This window comes from Choloepus didactylus, chromosome 19, assembly GCF_015220235.1.
Source record: "Choloepus didactylus isolate mChoDid1 chromosome 19, mChoDid1.pri, whole genome shotgun sequence".
Taxonomy (NCBI): Eukaryota; Metazoa; Chordata; class Mammalia; order Pilosa; family Megalonychidae; genus Choloepus; species Choloepus didactylus.
Genome location: NC_051325.1, coordinates 60750914 through 60773425, shown reverse-complemented (window position 1 = coordinate 60773425; position 22512 = coordinate 60750914). Strand labels below are relative to the sequence as shown.

General features: G+C 44.1%; 1 protein-coding gene and 1 long non-coding RNA gene across 2 annotated transcripts in view; one reads left to right on the top strand and one right to left on the bottom strand.

Annotated features, from left to right (window-relative positions):
- Positions 1-6931, bottom strand: part of RAB22A (RAB22A, member RAS oncogene family) — a 57669-nt gene extending 50738 nt beyond the window's left edge. The window contains exons 1-2 of the mRNA XM_037811400.1: positions 6655-6931; positions 5560-5639 (exon numbers count right to left, since the gene is read on the bottom strand). Coding sequence (XP_037667328.1) covers positions 5560-5639; positions 6655-6690 — 116 coding nt within the window. The 5' untranslated portion in view covers positions 6691-6931. The remainder of the gene's footprint in view (positions 1-5559; positions 5640-6654) is intronic.
- Positions 6932-7102: 171 nt separating this feature from the next.
- On the top strand, positions 7103-22062 carry LOC119515441. Its single transcript, XR_005213045.1, has 3 exons — positions 7103-7131; positions 7273-7823; positions 21733-22062. It is a non-coding gene; the product is annotated as an uncharacterized LOC119515441 (long non-coding RNA).
- Positions 22063-22512: the final 450 nt, after the last annotated feature.

The window sequence follows — 22512 nt, the reverse complement described above, 5'->3', positions numbered from 1 at the left end:
ATAAAAAGTGTTCAATAACTTTAGTCATCAGGGAAATGGAAATTAAAACCAGAATGAGATATTACCACACATCCTCCAAAATGGCTAAAATTAAAGTCTGATAATACCAAATGCTGCAGAGGATAGGAAATGACTAGAACTCTCTTACACTATTGGTGGGAGTGCAAGTCGGCACAGTCTACCAGAGTTGGAAGTTACCTACTGGAGTTGAAGACACACATTCCCTCTGATCCAGAGATTCCACTGTCATATATGTGTGTGTTTGTGTGGGTGTATGTATACGTGTACATGTGTGTATATATATATGCTTATGCATTCATATGGGTATAAGAAGGTTCAGAGCGGAATAACTGATAATAGCTCCAAACTGGAAGCAATTAAAATATCCAAAAGCAGAATGGATAAATTGTGGTATATTCATCCAATGGGATACTTACTATACAGTGATAAAAATGAATAAACCTACAGTGATGAAGCGAATAACGTATTGATGCATGAAACAACACAGATGAATCTCACCATGAACAAAAGGAGGAAATGAGAGGCACTAATTCCATTTGTATTGTTAAAAAAACTAACAATCTACAGTGTTAGAAGTTTATTAAATAACAATCACTAAGAAATAACACAAGCTTATCATATGCCAAGCACCATTCTAACTAATTTTCACATGGTTTAACTCAATTTTCAAAACAACACCATGAGTTAGATGAGACTAATATTCCCAAATGAGCAAATTTATTAAAAAAGAGATTAAACAATTCGCTCAAGGCCACACAGCAACTGGGTGCTAGAGCTGGGATGTGAAGCAGGCAGCCTGGCTCGAGAGCCTGCGTTCTGAACACTGGGCTATACTGACTCTCAATGTAATTTCAATGAAAAGATGGAATGAGGGCACATGTGCAGTGGGAGGCAGGAGGAGTAGGCTGAATTCCTTTCTTCCGAAGAGAGGTCAGTAGATAATGTCTACAATGGGAGAGTAGAGAGGAGCAATCAAGAATTAGCAAAATACTTTTGTTTTGAAAAGATACGGAGAGGCGATCGGAAAAATGAGCTAAATGCCACTGCAGCAGTGGTTACCTCTAGGGACTAAGACTCAGAGTGGACCAAGGGACTGCTAGACTTAACTTATAAGACCTGGAATAATATTTGATGTTTGAAAAACCACATACACATATTACTTTGATAAAGATAATTTTAAAGTATTTTTTTCAAGGTTTAAATATTTAAAAGAGAATCATAGCTACCAATTATTGTGCCCCAGTGTCCCAGCACTTGGCTAAGCATGTTAAATGGATTATCTCATGGAATTCTCCTAACAACACGAAGTCAGCCTCATCATTATCCTTATGCTGATGAGGAAACAGACTCAAAGATTAAATTGCTGAGGGTTAGGGTGAGTGAGTGCGGAGCTGGGGGTCACTGTGAGGCCAGAGCCCATATTCTCATCACAAGGGAAGAGGCAGGCCTAGGAGCCAGGTAACAGTAGGGATGGAGGGTCACTTAGGAGGGGCCTGAACAGGAGCTGGTGACTCACTGGATGGTTGGGTGGGGAGTGGACCGATGAGTTAGGAGGGGCATTTTTGAAGGATGCCTTGGCTTCTGGCCTGGGTAACTGAGTAAATGTTGGTTCTTTTCTCCACAGCAGAATTTCGGAAAGGGGAACAGAGGTCCAAGCCTTGGAGGGGAAGTTCATGGATTCAATCATCAACATGTGGACCCTAGGTGTCTGTGGCTACCTGTGGCTGAGTTGGGGGTAGGGAACCATTAGAGAAACTAACCATTCTTGAGTGTTGACAACTGAACAGAAGTTTACCTGGGGACAAGGAAGAGAACCCTCTTCCCCCTCAGAAGGAACAGAGTGTGCAAAGCACACAGCTGTGGAAGTGCTGTGACTTGGTGTGGGGTGGGAGAGGGGAGTGAGCAAGAGCATGGATGGAGTGGGCGAGAGATGAGGATGGGTCCAAGCAGGAAAAGGTCTCCTCTGCCATCACCCTGTGCAAGCCAATCAAACCTGTCTTTAAAGAAGCTCACACAGTAGCAATGAGGAGAAATGATGAAGTGGGAGAGAAGGATGCCAACACAATCAGTTGTGAGACTGGTATGACAGCCCTGGCGAGACAAGATGAGGGCTCGGTTGTGGGGATGGGATGGAGGGGGGCCCAGGTACAAAGAGATGGGACAAAACTGACAGGAATGGGGTATGAGAGTGGGATCTGAAGGTGTGGACAGGAGGAATAGCCTCAACATCTGATTACAGGAAAACCACAAATCACTTGCTAGCCCTTTCCATGTATGGGGTCAGTGAATTCTCCCAACGACCCTAAGAGGTGGGCAGGACTATGAACTCCTGACCCCCACCAAAGTGACTAAGTCACTTGCTTGGAAGTTCTCCCAGTTAGTGCGTGGTTGGGGCCTGGAGTTAAAGCTCGGGCAGTGTGGCTGTGCAGAGCCCAGGCTCTTTCTTCCCCACCCATGGGCCATGAGGGAAGACCGTAACACGGGAGGAGTGAGGGATTTAGGACTAGGGGAGGGACAGATGTTTTCTGCAGGGGGCCAGGTCAAAATCATGGGTTGGAAATATGGGCCTCAACCTAAGGAGAAAGGCAGGAGAATTAGACTTTAAGTCTAGGTTACACAGGTGTGCCAGTTTGGATATATTATGTCCCCTGGAAAAAACCATCTTCTTTAATGCAGTCTTGTGGGGGCAGATGTATTAGTGTTGATTAGGTTGGAATCTTTTGATTGTTTCCACGGAGATGTAGACTCTGCCCATTCAGGATGGGTCTTGATTTAATTACTGGAGTACTTTAAAAGAGAGCCACACAGGCCCAGACGCTTGCTGCAGCTAAGACAGACACTTTGAAGAATGCACAGGAGCTGAGAGTGGAGCTGGAATACAACTTGGGATCAGCAGATGACAGCCACATGCCTTCCCAGCTAACAGAGGTTTCCCGGATGCCATTGGCCTTCCTTAGGTGAAGGTATATTTGTGTTGATGCCCTCATTTGGACAAAAATGTCATGGCCTTCAGACTGTAACTTTGTAACCAAATAAACCCCCTTTATAAAAGCCAATCCATTTCTGGTATTTTGCACAATGGCAGCATTAGCAAACTGGAACAACAGGGGAAGCTGAGCACTGAAGGGGATGAGAGCAAGAGTGGGGAATGTAGGGAGCCAGGACAGTCTTGGGAAAGAGCAACATCTATGGAATAAGCAAGAGGAAGGGAGGCCAGAAGAGAACAGGGAGAGAGAAGAGGCACACATGTAGAGAGAGGAGGCCATAGGAGCTTTATTCCAGGAAGGTGTGGCTGTGCCCCTTGTAAGTGACGTGGGATCCTCTCCCAGTCTCCAGGTCCGTGTGGCACAGTCTCTGCTGCCTCCCCATCTGCCCTGCCCACCCCCCACGCTCTTGCCCTCAGTCTTCCCGCCACACCAGTCTTCTGCTGGCTCCTCCCACTCATGGTCTCTGCTGGCCCCTAGGCCTGTATCAGTTCTCTTTTCACTGCCACTCACCATCATCAACTATAGTTAAATTCTGCTCTTACTTTTTTTTTCTAAATAAACTTTTTATTCAAGTATAATCCACTTATCGTTCAAATATTTAAATATGTCTCATTATTCTTGTAGGTAAGGCCCATGAGGACAGGAACTGAGTTTCTCTAAATCAGGGGTCAGCAAACTTTTTATGACAAGGACCAGATAACAAATATTTTCAGATTTGTGGGCCACAGGGTCTATGTCACAACTACTCAACTCTGCTACTGCAATGTGAAAGCAGCCAGAGACAATACGCAAATGAATGGGTGTGGCTGTGTTCCAATAGAAATTTATTTACAAAAATTGGTGGATTTGTGGTCTAAATCACTAGCTTCCAATCTAGCACCTGGCGTGTTGTAGGTACTCACTGAATGAACAGTGCTAAAAAAAAAATGCCACTGGATTTGGCAATTAGATGGAAACTTGTACTCAGGGAAGGTGATTTTAGTGGAGTGGTGAGGGTGGGACCAAGAGGACAGTGGATTGAGGAGTAAGGAGGAGCTGAGAAAGTAGTAACTTCTCTTCCAAGAGTTCCACAATTTGAGACCAAGTGTTGGGGAGTGGTACTGTTTCAGCAGAGTGGTCATGAGCATGTTTGCAGGCTATGACAAGAAGGTACAGTTAGGATAAAAAAAGGAGATAATGGATGAAGGCACAGTTTTCAGAGCTCAGGTATCTGTGTGGTGGGGTTGTTCATGAAGAAAGAAGTCGCCTTCCAAGGCAGAGGAAAGAGGGACAAGGAAAGGTAGGAGGAGGAAATGAATGGAAAGCCTGGCATCTCCTTTCCTGTGAGTTGTGAGCCCAGATAATCAGAGAGCAGGACTCAGTAAAGTCAGGAAGCACAAGAACCACAAGCATCTGGCAGACTGTACACTACTTCCTTCTGTACTTGAGAAAACACTTCTAAATGAGGTGGTGTTTGGGTAAATGTGTCACTCACTGAGTCACCAGCACCACTTGCTGTCACTTCCTGTCGCATCATTTTCCCATGCAGGTAGTGACAGGCAGCACTGGAGGATGAGGTCATCCCTGAAATGTGGACATGCCCAGTTTTTTCTTGAAGGATATGAAAAAGCATTTTAATTTCTGAAATAGTTAGTGGTGGATTTCATCCCTAAGAAACCCAGAGTTTAACAAGGCAGAAACCAAAAATATCGAGCACATAAACTAGTACAAGGAGCTAGTAATTTTTCAGGGGACACCTTTATGGCCACTTCCCTTGTAGAATATCAAATACAACTTGTTTTCTATTTCACTATTAGGGAGAGAGTGATCTGCATAGAGTATAAAGGCATACCTTACCCTACTGATGGAAAATATAGAATTTTCCTTTAAATGGAGGGAAACCTGATTGGAGGTTCAACAATAAAAATATAATAGCTATTTAGTTTTACAAGCATAACACAGTATTAAAACCTATAAAACACAACTTCTCATATAAAGAAAGTATTAGTATTGTGATATTTAAATACCCTGAACTTTCCTCCCAGATTCAAAAATCTATATCCAATTTGCTTATTCAAAGGACCAGAGACCTGCAAAAAAAAAACCCCTTACATTTCCACATTAATTTATTAATTCATTATTACTACCAGTGCTGGAATGTGTGAGAACATTTTGGACCCCATTCTACTTCTTTTCAGGAAGGACTAAAACCATCTGAATATCTTTTACTTGACATGCCTGAAAAACTAGTATCTTTTCCTGTTTTCTTGTCTCTTGTCAAGGTATTAACTGCTGTTGATATTTACAGACTGAGGGGTCTATGCATATTCTAAGAGTAAGTGAAACTCTAATTCATATTTTCAGTTTGAAGTTTTAACTCCTCAGAAGTCAAACGAAAATTTTCTCAAAACACACCAACCTCACTGTATACTTTCGAATCCTGAGAAGATGGGAATCAGCATCTCAAAATTCCATGAGTGTAAAATGGCAGTGCACACACCTGTACCACCTTTTATTTGGAAGAACTTTCAAAGCAGCTTTAGCTGTATAGTAAATAAACTTTATCTCTTACCCTATTGTTGGGTTGATGTTGGGATCAAAACTGTCTTCCACAAACCGCCATACAATACTCGATTTGCCCACACCTGTGTCCTGAAAGAGAACGAGATGGTCCAGTAAGATAAAGTTGACCTGCTTGCAGACACTGGGAACTAGCTTTGTGGCATAAGTTCAGGACTTTAGAAAAATCATCCTAAATTTTAGATGTTAAGGGACACAATGGAGGTTTTCACAAAAAATTCAGTTGAGTATTTAGGAGATTTCAAAATGTTTTATAAGAAAGGGCTTTTGCCATTTTCAGGAGACATTAGGAGCTTTTGAAAGAAACTGTTTCTGCCTGGTGTAAAAAGTGACAAACTTATTTGCTTTTTGACAAGCATAAGCAAACTATGAACTCCAGAAATACTTCTGAATAATCCTTGATAAATCCCACCCCTACCGTATTTGGGGGCAGAAGAAACTAGTTATTGGAATCATTTTCAATTTTTAAGGCAGCAATTTAGGAAAGAGCACATCAACCGCAGGAAAAAAAAATGCTTTGAAATGGCCAAGTTGTCCTGACAAGACAGGAAGCTGACGCTTCAAACTAGTCTTTGGGATTTCCCGACAACATAGTTTCTTAGATTCCACTCCCTCCACACTCTTCTCCCATTACCACACCTTTGCAAAGTAACTCTGCAAGCAATGTCAGGGGCATCCCAGAAGTTCAAAAACAGCAAACAGGCGGGAAAGAAGGCCAACGATGCTTGTAAAACCTGAAGACCTGGCTAACTCCCAACGAGTATCTTGCTAAGCTGGTAGAAAAACTATTTAAGAGCTACTCTTAACCAAGATGCGGTGGCGAGGCAGGGAGGGCCTTCACACTTTGGGGGAGGCGAGAAGAGTCAGGGGCTCTGGACCCCTCCATTGTGCTTCAGAGCCTACAAGAGGGGGCAGCAGGGTGGGCAGCATAGCCCAGTAAAAGGGAGGGTCGGCGGGGCAAGCAGGTGGTGTCCCCGACCCAGGCTGGGGGACAGGGGTGGCCGGGACGTGGGGGCGCCGGGCATGCCTGGGTCCCTGGCCTGTCTGGCCTCCCGCGGCCCTCCCGGCCGGGCCCACCGCCACTCACCCCCAGCAGACACACTTTGAGCTCCCTCAGCGCCATGGCCCAGGAGCCGGGGGCGCGGGCCCGCCGCCGCCCTAAGTTGAGGAGGGAGAGGCCGGGCCCAGCACGAGCATCCCCCAGCGCCGCGCCGCAGGGCCCAGCCCCGGCTGCGGGGCGCGCAGAGGCGGCGGCCGCCGTTCGCCGGCCGTCGGCCCAGCCCGTCCGCCGCCAGCCGCGCGGCGCCCGCCTTAGAAGCCAGGACCGCGCCGCGGCCTTCGAGACACCGCCGCCGCCGCCATCTTGGGACGCCGGCCCGGTCACCTGACCTCCCCGCCCACCTCGGCAGCCACCTTCGCCGCGAGGGAGGGGGCCGGCCGGAGCAAGAGTCTCCCAGGGAGGCGCGGGCACGGGGGCGGGGCCCGGAGCGGTATGCCCCGCCCCTCGACAACAGGCCCCGCCCCCCGCGCCGGCCCCGCCTCCAGGCCCATCCCAAGATGGCGGGTGAGTGGGGCCGGGCCTCCCGGGGCGGGCACCCCCCCTTCCACTCCGGACCCCTTGCGAGGCCCGGGGAGTCCCCCGGCCGCCCCCACCCCCGCCTGCGGTGGCCCCCAGGTGACTCCTTGTGTGTCTCTTGGTTTTCAGAGATCCCCTTGTACTTTGTGAACTCGCAGGGCGACTTAGACGACTGTTAAGTGAAGTTGGGGCGTCCCCGCCCCTCGCTGGGACCCTCGCACAGAACTCGAGGTGCATGGAACTCGGGGTTGGCTGCAGGCTAGGCCCTCGTGTTGGGACCAGAACAGCGGGACCCCCAACTGCCTTGATTACCACGTGGCGGCCCCTCCTCACTGGGAGTGGGGGGCCAGACTGAGATGGGGAGGCCGCCCCTCCGGGAGGAAGGTGTTTGTGGAGGTGGGGGAGACTTTGACTTCCTGTCACTTCCTTTCGTTTCCTCCTCCAGCTACCCCAGGAGGGGCGGGGTGGGGTATCCCTAGTCCTGGTCGACTCGGGGAGGGAGGAGGGTGCCGCCGCCTTGGAGGTGTTGGCATCCGCCCCAGAGCCTCGGGCGTTTTCCCCGGGACTTTTCGGAGCGCGGGGAGTATGGGAAGTCCGGCTCGCCCGACCTCAGCGTTGCACAGACTTCTCAAGCCACCTGGCACTTACTCCGAGGAGCCTATTGGTGCCGCATCTCATGGGTGGGTATCTTCACTCGTCCCCTCTTGTGCTCTTCTTTCTTTGGAATTCCTTTTAGGGCTGATGGCTGGAGGGAGGTATCATCCTGGAAATGCAAGTTCCCATTTGTGGTGTATGAAGCAGTTCCTTTCGGTTCAATAAACATTTCTTGAGCGCTTGTTCTGGGGCAGGCTGTGTGCTGGGCACTGGACATACAAAGATGAACCAGAAGAAACACCCTCAAGGAGCTCATGGGCCTGGGGAAGAGCACACTTGTCAATAGAAAATCACCAAACCTTGAGATGCTTGTTGTGAAAGACGCTTGGACAGGTCATCATAATAGGTAATATTAATTGGGGGCACAGACTTCCTCTCATCTTCTCTGCCCCAATCTGCAAGTTTCCCAATAGCAAGAGTTGGTGTTTATTGAAGTCTTACCCTATGTCAGGCACAGCATTAAACCCTTTATACAATTTTCTCTTTTAAAGTAGCTCGACACTTGCAGAGGAAGTACAAGCCGATGGTTAAGTGCATGGGTTCTAGAGTCAGACACCATGGGTGAAGCCCACTGCCACGTTTACTGATCCTTGGCAAGTCTTTCCATCACCCCGAGTCTCCGTGACCGCACTGCAAAAGGGGTATAATAGCGGTCCACCATAGAAGGCTGTTGTGAGGGTTAGATGAATAAAGGTCTTAGCACATACCTTTTATATAATCAACACTAGGTAAATATTGGCTGCCATTATTATTGTTATTAATATTAACATCTGTTGAATAGGGTTGAGTCAGGTTTAGTGCAGGCCGCGAGCTTGCAGAACTGAGCATTTCAGCCAGTGGGCATTCTGGAATCGAAGGCAACACCGTCATTGGTAAACACTAGTGACTTGTTCTCAGGGCATGTCTCATTCATTAATTTGATGTTTGGCCTGGCTGGAAAAGCTGATTTCTATCTGTTGGGGTTATCTAACAAACCACCCCAAAGCTTGGAGGCTTAAAACAGCAGCATTTCATCATTTGTTATAATTCTGTGGGTTGACCAGGTGGTGCTTCTGTTTCATGTGGTCTCAGCTGGGACACTGAGAAGGGTGGAAGGCCCAAAATAGCTTCCCTCACCTGGGGCACATTGCTCCTGGTCATTGATTGGGAGATCCACTGGGGCTTTCGGCCAGGGCTTGGGTTCTCTCCTAGGTGCCTTTTCTACTTGGCTAGTTTGGACTTTTCTCACAGCATGGCGGCTGCAGGGTAACTGGGCCTCTTAGTTGGCTAACTTCTTGCAGTCTTTTTTTGTATATATGTACAAAAAGGAAGTATGTAGGAAAAAAAATTGTGATTTTCCTTTGACCCTATCTGAACAAATATTGGGTGTTTAAGACTTGTAATAAAGAAGGCTTTAAATACTCTGTAGTAGACAGCTGGAGATTTGCCCCAATAAGGAAGGAAACCACTATTATGGCTCTAAATATGGCTGTGCCTTGGGTAGGGCAACTCTGGAAGGCTCTTGGGTCTTCCTGCTGGGGCGTAGTTGAGGGCTGCAGGTGCTACACCTTATGACTTTCAGATATCGTTGATCTAGCCATCATGGGAGGCCCTCCCCTGCACTATTTATGCTGCCCCGGTTCCTGCCCTTACACCTTAACCATGCTGGTGTTTGGGAGGCATTATCACATTGTGGTTGATAGCAAAAACCCTGAAGTCTTGTCACCCACCTCCTGTCTTTCCTGCACTTTGAGCTGTGTCAGCTTGGGCAGCTCACTCACTTATTTTGTTCGATTTTTTCATCTGGAAAATGGAATAGAATAGAAGCTGCCTCGTATGACTGGTTTGAGGATTAGATGGGATAATACGTGTAAAATATTGAGCCCAGTGCCTGACAGATGAGTATTGTATTCGATGGCTTTATCATCAGCATCAGCATCGTTATTCCTGGTTTTTATATAACATTTTCTGATTCAGTGTTAACAACTGCTACTCCGTGAGATAGATGGGATTATTGCTATTTTACAAAGGATAAAACTGAGACTCAGAGAGGTTAAGTAACTTATTCAGTGTGGTACAGCTCATAAATAGTAGAACTAGCAGTCAACCTCTGGTCCCTCTGACTCTTTTTGTTACAGCACACAGAGTGACCTCACAAATAATCTTAACCCAGGGCTAGGGGCATAGATGTCAGTTTGCATGGTACTGTGTTTGTTGTCTTCTTTGGGAGTTTTTGTCTAAATGATGTGATGATCTCTGCGTTTAGACACCTAAGTCTCTTTGGGTAGGGCTGCAAGTCATGTCTGGCACAATCTAGGTGCTCAATTAATGTAGTTACTGTTAACAGAAACAGATTATGAGGCCTGTCTGATTTACTTTGTGATTCTTGATTAAATTTGGTCAACTTAAAAAAGAAGCCATAATGAATGGTTGCCTTTTTTTTTAATAAATTCAGTTTTATTGAAATACATTCACACACCATACAATCATCCATGATATACAATCCACTGTCCACAGTATGATAACATAATTATGCATTCATCACCACAATCTATCTCTGAACATTTTCCTTACATCAGAAAGAACCAGAACAAGCATAAAAAATAAAAGTGAAAAAAGAACACCCAAATCATCCCCCTATCCCACCCCATTTGTCCTTTAGTTTTTATCCCCATTCCTCCACTCATCCATACACTAGATAAAGGGGGTGTGATCCACAAGGTCTTCACAATCACACTGTCACCCCTTGTAATCTACATTATTATATAATTGTCTTCAGGAGTCCAGACTGCTGGGTTGGAGTTTGGTAGTTTCAGGTATTTACTTCTAGCTATTCCAATACATTAAAGCCTAAGAGGTGTTATATATAGAGTGCATAAGAATGTCCACCAGAGTGACCTCTTGACTCCATTTGGAATCTCTCAGCCACTGAAACTATTTCGTCTCATTTTGCATCCCCCTTTTGGTCAAGAAGATACTCTCAGTCCCATGATGCCAGGTCCAGATTCATCCCCAGGAGTCATACTCTGCATTGCCAGGGAGATTTACACCCCTGGGAGTCGGGTCCCACGTAGGGGGGAGGGCAGCGAGTTCACCTGTCGAGATGGCTCAGTTAGAGATAGAGAGGGCCACATCTGAGCAACAAACAGGTACTCGGGGAGACTCTTAGGCACCATTACATACAACTTTAGACTCTCCTTTGTGGTAATGAGCTTCATAAGGGCAAGTCCCTTGCTTGAGGGCTCAGCATATCAAACCGCCAGTCCCAATGTTTGTGACAACATCAACACCAGTCCAGGTGAGGATGTCCAACACATCCGCACCTTCCCCCAGATCCTCGGGGCTGGGGAGGGGGAGGCTGTAAATATATTTTTTATTATCTGCCCAAATTACTCTAGGATGTGTCATTATTTTACTCCAGCCTATACTAACCTACCGTATCTCACTTCCTATTCAAAGTTCCATGCAATTGTGGTGTTTGAACAAATCGACTGTAGAGTTGTACCGTTTAGAAAATTTAGATCCTGTACCAAATAGATATCTATTCCCTTGGTCTCATATGAAAGTTGAAATTTTAAAACAGAATCAGTTTCAACCTTTATCCTTTGGCCTGGCTTGCCCTGGTCTTAACCAGACCTGCTTCATTCATATCACTAATTGAAGTCTGGGCTCTTTTTCAGCTTTTTTTTTTTTTTTTTTTTGACAGTGGCTGTATGCACTAATACTGACATTCATATCTGCCGATCTCTAGCTCTGAGTTTCAGGTGTCTCAGAGATATGCATTGTTCCAGAGACCAATCAGGTTATACGCTAGGGGATCAGCATCTCAAAGTTTAGAGACAGGCCTTACAATTCAGGGATAGAGTTAACTGCTGTAAGAGCTTACAATCTAGGGACTATTACAATTATTGTGTCCACGTTAGGCTATGTTCTAAGATTCAATTCTGAGTTTACACATTGTAGTTAGTCCATATTGGTGAGGCATCATCCCTCTCACCATGTTTTCTCCAACACTTTTACTCCTATATATATATTTTCCTACAATTTTATAGAGTTATATTCACATACCATACATTTATCCACAGTGTACAATCAGTTGTTCATGGTATCATCATAAAGTTGTACATTTATCACCACAATCAGCACTTGAACATACTGATTACTACAAGAAAAATTGTTTTGTTTTTTTTTTTTAGCAATAAGAAAAAATGATAAAAAGAAAAATAACATGTCATACAATACAATATACTACTAAGGACAGCAAATAACACCACTACCAAGAATCCCATATTACTCCCCTATATCCCCCTCTCATATACATTTAGCATTGGTTGCCTTGTTTTTTAAATCATTGAGTCTTCAGACCATCACAGCACAGAAAAGATTTAATTTTAGAGAACTGGCTTGCTGAGATGATCTAAACTCCTTTTCCTGAGAGCCGAAAGTCTCCGGGATGGCTTGGCGTGTTAGTTGGATTAAGTGGAAGGAACTCTGGCAGTCTATTCCTAAGGGGCTTAGAGGCTCGTGAATGTCTGGGTTTGCTTATAGCATGTGGCGGCTGAAGCGATGTTACTTTTTGCAAGGTTTGCTTGATCAATTAGAATTTAAGTACATGCAGATTGGTGGGGAAAAAAAAAAAAAAGAAGGAAGGGAATCTATTATAGATCTAAAGAGACCTGAGAGACCCATCAATATGTGGTCATATTTGGATCCTTAGTTGAACAAATCAGCTATAAAAAGACATTATTGAGGCAATTGGAAAAAATTGAACTTGGACTGGGTATTAGATAATGTTAAGAATTATTATTAATTTTGTCAAATGTGATAATGGTGTCATGGTGTTGGTCAAAGGGAATAGGCTTTATGTAAGAAACAAATGTTTATGGGTGAAATGATTGGATGTATGAGGTCTGCTTTCAAATACTGCAACAAACAATAAAGAAGTAAAAATCTGAGGAGTGATAGACGGCAAAAGAACTACAGAATGTTGATCATTATCGAAGCTGGTTGCTGGGGACGTAGGCGTTTATTATACTAGTCTCTTTATTTTTGTGTATGTTTGAAAATTTCCAAAATAAAATGTTAAAAAAATGAGGTGAAAGTTTTATATATGATCAAACATCTGCAGGAACAGTTGGAAGACTGGATTTAAGTCCTGAAGTCAAAAGACTGATTCACAGAATATATTAGTACTTGGGGGATGGTGTATTTCTTTTTAAATGTTTACTTTTTAAGAGGGATCTATGAAAGAGCTTAGAAGAGGGCATACTTCTATTTATGAGAAATGTAAGGTGCCAACAAATGCTATCTGTATTTTTGTTGAAAATAGGATTAGCTAAGCCAGTAGAATATAGATAGACTCTTTGAATGTTAATGCTGGAAGCAGCAGTGTATGTTCAAGCTGGAATCAAAGAAATCCTCCAGAGCAAAAAACATTCCATTTTACCTGCCCACTTTGTTCCAGGTTTGTGAAAATGTTCTGCTCAAAGACCACAACCAAGCTGCATGCCCTCAAAGCAGAGAAACTGCTTTAATTTAAGCCCTAAACCAAACCCTTGAACTTTTCTCCAAACTTGAATCAAAGATTGTCAATTTTTTAAGAAAACCCTCAAGTGAAATAGTTCGAACAGGAACTAGTTGAGTATTCTAATACTTGTGAAGTGGAGCAGAACCCAGAACTCAATTATTTTCTGAATCAGAGGTAGGTGAAATTTTTCTGTGAAAGGTCGGATAGTAAATATTTTAGACTCTGCCGACCAGAAGGTTTCTGTTGCAACTGCTCAGCTCTGCTGTTGAAGCGTGAACGCTGCCTTAGACAATAGGTAACCGAACGGGTGGGGCTGTGTCCTACTCAGACCCTATTTACAGACACAGGCGGTGGTCTGGATTTGACCCATGGGCCCTAGATTGCTGACCCTTGTTCTAAATGGAATTTGATTTCATTCGATGAGAGTCCCTAAATCTGTCGACCAGCTGAGTCAACCTGATATGGTGTACTTCCCACGGGTTTAGTTAGATGATCTGAGCTTTGGCCTAGGACAACCTCTTTTTGTTGAATAACCCTTGACAAAGATGCTCGACCTTCGTGTCTCATTTTTCCTGTCTGTGTGTTGGGGATAAAAACATGTACCTATTTCCTCCCAGTGGGATGAGGGTGTCAAGGAAGAAGAGTCAGAGTGGTGGACACAGAATCAACTTTGCTTTCCCTCTGATAATTGTACTGTTTTACTTTTGTAACTGTATTTTCTGTGTCCTGTGAGGCAAACAGATGGACATCAGAAATTCCTTGAAATTGTCTGTGTTCGTAAAAAGAGTTTGGAATGGCTTTCTTCCCCCCACAGTAAGATCTTCTGAATAGAAATTTTGAAACAAAACCTAGTTAATGAAAGAGAAAGTGGTTTGGGCCTTCAAAATGCCACTTAGTCTCAACCCTAAGTGGGGAGGATGGGAAAGGTAAGAGGCAAGGGCAAGGACTTGGTTTCCATGATCGGAAAGTCACTCATCCATGTAACAAATGTTTCTCCAACTCCTACAGGGTGCCAGGCCTGTGCAGGATGGATTAGCCCTGGGCCCACTGCTGAGAGGCTTTAGCCTAGAGGGAAGGTGGATGTGAAAGGATGGCTCAGAACACAGCTTGTCAGCGGCTCTAGCCGAAATGCTAGCAAAGAGCTTGGGCAGAATGAAGAGCAAGTGCCTCAGTCTGTCAGTCGCTGGAGGGGGAAGGCCTCCAGGGAAGGTGCCGTGTGAGTTGGGCCTGCAGAGAAAGCTCTGGGTCTTCCATGAAGAGGGAGCTGCGTGCAAAAGCAGGGTGGTGAGAGGTCTGGTCTGCCTAGGGCCTGGCGGAAGGGTTGGAGAGTTGGGAACAAGGGGTGTATGGCAAGGAAGGAGTGAGAGGTAGGATTGGGGTCCATTAGTTAAGAATTGTCACCCCACTAAGGGATTGGGCTTAATCTAGGAAGAGGGAGGCCCTAGATGTTTTGCTCAGACTTTCACTTTAGGAAAGCAAAAAAGGCAGTGGTAGAAAAGCTACCATTTTTGCAAAAGTTATAATGTGCCAAGCTCTGTGCTAAGTGCTCCTAGTATTTGAACTCAATTACAAAGACCTTTTGAGGGAGGTATTTTTAACCCCATTTTCTAGCTGAGCAAAGATCACAAGGCACACTGAAAGGCTAAGTACCTTGCCCAAAGTAACATAGCTAGTGAGTGGCAGAGGGGGATTTTAAACCCAGGCACTCTGGCTGCAGAATTTGTGTGCTTAGCCACTGTACTTTGGAGGATTCACTCATGCATATGACTAACATTTATTAAGGACCTGTAAGTCTCAGGCACTGCTAGCACAGGTGAGCGAATCAAACCCAGTTTCTGCCATCAGGGAGCTTTCAGTCCAGTGTAGATAGACATTAAATCAATAAAAAGAAGTAAATGAGGTCATTTCAGATTATGTAGGTGCTCTGAAGGACAGGTGACAGGAGAGTGTGATTGGAAATGCTCTGACAGTGTTAGGTAGGTCGATGGAGGTGCTATTTTACATTGGGGGGCCAGAGAAGGTTTCTCTGAAGCACCAAGAGGTGCTGTTGAGTTGAGATACGAATGGTGAGGTGGAGGTGGTCACACGAAGGCCAGAAAAATCCCAGATGCCCTGAATGGCAAGGGCCAGGGTCCTGAGGCAGGAGTGAACTCATCATTGTCAAGGACAAGAAAGAAGGCCCGTGTGTCAGGTGCGGGAGTGATGTCCCGTGGGAAACTTTAAAAAAAAATTTCTTTATTAATTTTTATTTACAAACACTCTATATCCACAATTTCCTCCTTTTTCCCATCCTTTGGTAACCTCCAATCTACTTTTCTGTCTCTGCAAATTTGCTATTTCTATTTATCTCATGTATGTGGCATTATACAATAGTTGTCTCTATGTGCCTTGCTCATTTTCACTCAGCATAATGCTTTCAAGTTTCATCTGCATTGCAAGATGTCTCAGAATCTCATCCTTTCTTATGACCAGATAATAGTCCATTGTACGTATATACCACATTGTGTTAATTCATTTGTTCAGGGACATTTGGGTTGTTTCTACCTTTAGGCTATTGTGAATAATGCTGCTAGGGACATTGCTGTAGAAGACTTCGTTTTCACTTTCTTTGGTACATAACTAGGAGTGGAATTGCTGGGTCATATGGAAATTCTATATTTAACTTTTTGAGGAAGAACCATATTGTGGAAATTTTTGATACCTCCCCTGCCCTCCACCCAGACTGGATTAGGTGCCCCTCATTTGTGTTCCCTGGACACCCCCTCACCCCTGTGGCAGCATTTAACACAGCACATACCCAATTGTGCTTGTACATTAGACTCGATCTTAGCCATCTTTGGGTCACCGTGGTCTAGTGTAGTGAATGACATAGACATGCAGAAGTGCAGACTGAATGAATGGACCATGCACCTTGTGAGGAGGAGGCCATGCTTTGTGGGGTGGGGTGGAGTGGGTAAGTGAATGTTTCCATCTGAGACAGTTATGTTTGAGGGGTTTGCAGGAGATCCCTGTGATCCTCTCTAGGAGGCCATTGCAAGCTCTCTTGTAGGGTTCCAGAGCACAGTTGTAACTGGCAATTAGATTTGAGAGTTGTTAATTGTTAGTTGATGGTATCTGGGACCATGGAAGCAGGTGATGGACTCAGGAGGTGGGTGTTGTAGGAGGAGAAGGTAGAGGGTGGGATTCCAGGGCTGCACCAGCTCTAGTAGCTGTGGAGAGCAAACACCCCAGAGGAGAGAGTCCAGGAAGCCCTGAAGCCAAGGTTTTGAGGGGGGTGACCACCTATGTCAGATGCCGTGGAAGGGTCAGGTAAGGCTAGAACTGCAGACAAGCCGTGGGGTTTGGTGTTACGAGGTCTTCAGTGACCTCAGTGAGAAATTCTTTCAATGGAGCCAGGAAGCAGAAGCCAGGTGGGAGCTGATTGGGAGGCAAAGCAGCCTGTCGTCTAGTAGTTCAGAGGTCATTTATTGGAAACCCACTGTTTCCAGGCACTGGCCAGGCCTTGGGCACTTTGGAGAATGGTCACAGCCCTTGGGGGTTCATAACTTAGCCTAACAATGCAGACTGTTTTAAGAAGAAGCTAGAGGGTTGGAGGGGTTGAGGTCACTTGCTTTTCTTTGTGGATGGAAAAGCCCCAAACATACATGTTTGTATTATTTGTATCTACTCTGAAAACATTAAAGAAAAAAAAAAAAGGATTTGAGTGACCCAACAATTCCATTCGTGGTTATGTACCCAACAGAAATGGGACTGTTCTCAAAAAAAGCTTGTCCATAGTAACACTGTTCAGAGCCTACTCAAATGTCTATCACAAGTACAAAGGATAGTAAATTGTGGTGTGTTCACACGATGAAAACTATGCAGCTATAAGGAGGAATGATCTACAACTCTACTCAAAAATGTGGATGAATTTCTTAAACATAATGATGAGTGCCCTTTTGGGGTACCTAGTGCATGATTCTATTTATAGAAAATACAAAAATATTTGAAACTAATCCAAGCCATTAGAAGGCAGGGAGTAGTTATCCTTGTGGGGTGCTAGTAAGTGGGAGGGAGCTTGGGGGGCTTTGGAGAGACCGGTAAAGTTCTCTTTCTTAATTTACGTGCTGATTACACAGGCGTGCTCAGTTTGTAAAAATTCATCTTGTGGTACACCTATTATTGGTGCACTTTTCTGTATGTATGTTATACTTCAGTTAAAAAAAAGTGGATTTGAGACAGTTCAGATGCTTAAAAAATTGATTTTAAAAATCAAGGCAAAGGGGAGCCCACACTGTTGGCGGTGGGGAAGGAGTCGGTGCAGAGGGAAGGATGGCGAGAGCAGGATGGGGGTAGGTGGCTGCTGGGGTTGGACTGCGAACGCGCGAGTGGAGTTCAGTGTGCACAGGGAGGAGTGTGGCTCCTTCCAGAAGGAGGGAGGCAACCTTCCTAGCAATGTGGCCAGCGTGGTCTGTAGAAAAACGACTTCATTTTGGTCAGCACTGCTTGACTGTTTCAAACATTTTGAACAGTAGGAAAATAGAGACCCACATGTACACACACTCACTTCAGCAGTTGGTTGTTTTCTTTTGCAGTCTTTTTTTTTCAGTTTTCTTTTTGAATCTGACTCAAGTCTGCCTAGAAAAGTCATTCCATTTTTTTTTATTGTTATTATTAGAGAAGTTGTAGGTTTACAGAAAAATTAGGCAGGAAGTTCAGAGTTCCCAAGTCATCACATTTTTAAGTAATATTGTTCCATTCATTATGACTGCAGGAATGTCTGCTGCTGTCACTCCCATCTTCTCCAAGCCCATCCCCTACTCAGCTGAGTCGGCAGGAAAATTGAGATGTGTAATATCAAAGCAGAGCAAATGAACTGCTTCGAGCTGTACAGGTTTTTCCTATCAGGTAACCCAAGTAAATATTTCCTGTTGACCATCAGAGTAAAAGTCAGAGTCATAAATAATGACAGGTTTTGGAAGCAGTGATAAAAGCCACAAATCAAAGAAGGGTTTGCATGTATGCATGGTGTATGGAGGATGGCTGCTTATGAATTAAGTTGGTCTTTTCAGCCAGCGTGTTGCAGAGTGCCAGTAATAACCATCAGTAGCCGTGAAAGATTTGCAGTATAAAACATCATGCATTGGACTGATATGCTCATTTGAGAGCTAAGCATGGGTCTTGTTGGAGAATGGCATTTATATAGAGAAAGTTTGCCTGTGCAACTTGCTATGGAAATTTACTTGTCAACAACAACCCACAGTATGTGGGGATCAGTTTCCTCCCCAAAGCCAGTGAAAAACCAAGTGTTCTTTATCTTTTCAGTGGATCAGGTTTGTCTAGTTGAGCTATTAGGATTTAGCATTCGGCCTTGGTACTTCTAAGCCAGTTAGCAAGGAAGAACAAAATCACTTTAAATAACATTATGGGAATGGTTTACTCTAGTTACCTCCAAATCGTTTAGGACCTTACAAGGTCCTAGTTATTGTCCACGGAAGAGTGGCTAAGGAGAAGCTCTAAAACGTTCATTACTAATTATCTAAGTTCTACGTTAATACATTCTTCTGTCTTTGTTTAAATTTTTAAAGTTCAAATTTTACAAATAAGGCTCAACTCCCTCCTGGCCACCATCACCAACCTTCTGACATCTTGAGATGGATAATGGACCATGTCTATCATGTTCTCCAGCCAGTGTCCCCTAGTGCTATGTCAGAGACAGAATATTGGATTGCATGGATAATTGGTCTGGCCCAGGGTGGCATATCTCATGTAGAGTTATAGTGACAGGATGACATGGCAAATGGAGAATCATAAATTTTGGGAACTCCTGAAGAACAGATTCTTAATGAAAATGCTTGCTGGGATAGACATGCTATAGCATTCTGCCTCGTCTCTGGCTCTGCTTATATTGGGGCCAATAAAGGTGTCTCATTGGGGATGTTTTATTGTTTATTTTCTCTCCCCTTTCCACTTAAAACCAATTATAGTGTGGCTCTGCAGCCAGGGCCAGGTAGCTTCATTTGCCATCTCTGGCTTTCCTGACCCACCCAAAGGCACAGACGCTGAGCGTACTTTCATTTGCAGTTACTTCCCTACACTTGGACTTTCCTTTTTCCCTTTCCCAGATCCTTTGTCTTTTTCCATATGGTGAACTCCTACTTTATCTTGAAGGCCCAATTCCAATATCACTTCTTTTCTAGGAAAGGCTTTCCCTCTCTCCATGCTCTACAAGCAGCGCATCTGGCTTCCTCCATGCTTGTTTGTATTTGTCTCCTCTGACTCTTAGCACAGCAGCACCATGAGTCTCGTTCTCTTGGGAGCTTTTGGAGTCCCCGGAACATGTCTTCTTCATCCCTGAGTCACCAGTACTTGGTTGACTATTGAATTGTGGTTTGCTGTTGTTACCTAAAGCTAACCGTGGAGGGGAGAGAATGGGTTCAAGGAGGGTTTGCTATTCGTGTGCCTTCTGTTTTTGTTATGTTACCAGATCTTTTTATCCTTTTATTGATGCCAAATGACCTGTAAAGTTTTTTCTTTCTTTCCTTTTTAAAATTAGGTAATTTCTACTATGCTTTGAACCTTGTAAAGCACATTCACCTTACATTATACTTGAAGCATTAATTCATACTTTAAGACAGATTAGTGTCTTGTAAAACAGATAAATACACAGGCGAGTAATCAAGGGTCTGTATGAGTTTTCACTAGAGCATCCTTATCTGGTTTATTCATGTCCCAGCCTGTTTTACACGATGAAGACACCAACAGTATTTATTATTTTTCATATATAACCCGAGTAACTGGTTAACGTAGTGGAGAGGCAAGTTTTTTTCTCAGTGTTGGAGCTTTCAGAAATATGTATGTTTGTTTTTTATTGTTTTATTTTGTTTGTTTGTTTTCTTTTTGGTGGACCTTTTCATTAGAGAAAAGTTCTTTTTTTTAAAAAAATGTAACCATTTTAAAATCAGGGTCAAAGGATAATAGATTCTGTTTTCTTTGCAAACTGCTCAAGACCTCATTGAAAAAGAGTCAGTCTTGTTTTGGTTGCATGAGCTCAAGGCCTCTATTTCAGGACCACGCTGTGTTTTGGTTGAATGGTAGAGGTGAGCTGCATATTATCCTTAGCCATTTAACTGGGCTTTTAAACTTGGACCGTTCCCCTAGAGGGCAGGTGACAGCCCCAGCTGCTCACTGTGATGCAGCAGAAGTGGGGACATGGGTCCCAGAGTTCAGGGAACCATGGGGGTGTGTTTGTGTGTGCACAGCCTCGGGGTAGGGTGCTGAGCATGAGGTAAGACGGGGGGGGGGGCTCCACCTACCCCCAGGAATCAAGCTAGCAGTTCTGCCAAGCTCTTCCCCACTGTTCTTTGCTGGCTTTTGACTATTAATCATTTTGGGTAAAGTGGTCAGTGATGTCCCATGTAAACCTTCCAGGAAACCTAATATGTGGCAGAAAGGTAGAAAGCAGCTGCTGCTCAAAAGTCAAATGACTATTAGTATTTGGTTTATTTTGTGTTTTGAATTGGACCAAGAAGGCTTTAAGGTACTATTAGAAAATATTTTTCTAAAAAATGCTCTGTTTTTCCACATTATATTAAGCTTCCATGAATGGAATAGGTCACTTTTTTTTTCAGATGTAAAAAAAATACAATGAAAATAATTTGAATAAGGATTATTTATATGCTAACTTGAGTGCTTATGCCCGTGGATGTTTCTGTGTGGCCTCGGCTTGCTTGGGCACAGAAGGGTTGACCCCTCATGCTATCCTTAGGCAGAGTCAATCCCTTGTTCCTGTGACGTCTCCAGGTAGCATGCCCTCTTAGTAGTGGCTAGAAATGTAAATTCTAGAAAAAAATTCAAAAAATTTGACCTTTCTGGAGCAGAAGCCATTTTATAAGCCGTTCCCACTATTGGGGGACACAGCAAGCTAGCTTGGCAGATCTTTGATATTCATTCATTCATTCAGCAACTTTTATTGAGTATCTACTACATGCCTGGCTTATCAATAAGCCAATCGGATAAAAATTCTTGCTGATAAACAGTAAACCTAGGAAACACATATTTTCTGGGTTAGAAGATGATAGGTGCTCTGGAAAAATAAAAACAGAGGTCAGGGTTCTAGGGAGTGTTGGTGGGGGCTTGCAACTTCAAAATAAGATGGTCAGGGAAGACCTCATTGAGAAGGTGACTATTGAGAGGGGAGTATCTGAGAGGACATCTTAGGGAGGAGAGTTATGGGCAGATGGAAACTGCTAGTGCAAAGGTCCTTAGCCAGGGAAGTGCCTGGGGGTGTTTGGGGGCTTCAAGGAGGCTATGTAGCTGGAGGCGGAGAGGGAGGATGGAGTGGTGGGAGCTGTGGTCAGAGGTAAGGGTGGGACAGCTGTTCCCGTGGCCCAGGCCCCCTCCCACTGCTCGTGCTCAGGTGACAGCAGTGATAATGTCTTCTTTTACAGTGCTTCTCTACCAGGGAGCAATTTTGAACCCCCAGGGACATCTGTCAATGTCTGGAGATGTTGATCCATCACAGCGTGGGGAGGATGGTGCTCCTGGTATCTAGTGGGACGCTACGGAACATCGTGCACTGTACAGGACCCTCCACAGCAGAGAAGTGTCCTGCCCAGAATGTCAGTAGTGATGAGACTGAGAAACCCTGCTCTATTATTAAATAGCTCATTGATGGATTTAGGTTCTTTGAAGACTTAATAAAGAAAAAAGACATTAAAATGTCATGGGAAGAGGTTATTGATCTTTGATCTCTGTATTTGGTCAGGATGCCCGTTTAACAAGTGACAGTGAAGTTAATGCTGGCTGTTTTCATTTCCTCATTTGAGGAAAGGGGATCCAAATCTCACTTGCAGGTATATTTAAAAGAGTAGTTAAAAAAAAAATAAAAAAACACCAATACATTGCTTACAGGTAAATAGTAATAATCTCATTGATAATCTCATTAATTTGGACTTAAATAGAACTTTCTAATTTTGAAAGGAGCCAGGATATTTTTAAAATTCAGTTTTATTGAGATATATTCACATTCCATAGTCATCCACAGTGTACGATCATTTGTTCACAGTACCATCACATAGCTGTGCATATAGTTATAAATCAATTTTTGAATTATTTTCCTTATGCCAAAAAAATAGGAATAAAAATAAAAGTAAAAAAGAATACCTAAAGCATTCCATCCCCTACCCCCAGTCCCACCCTATTTTCCATTTAATTTTTGTCCCCATTTT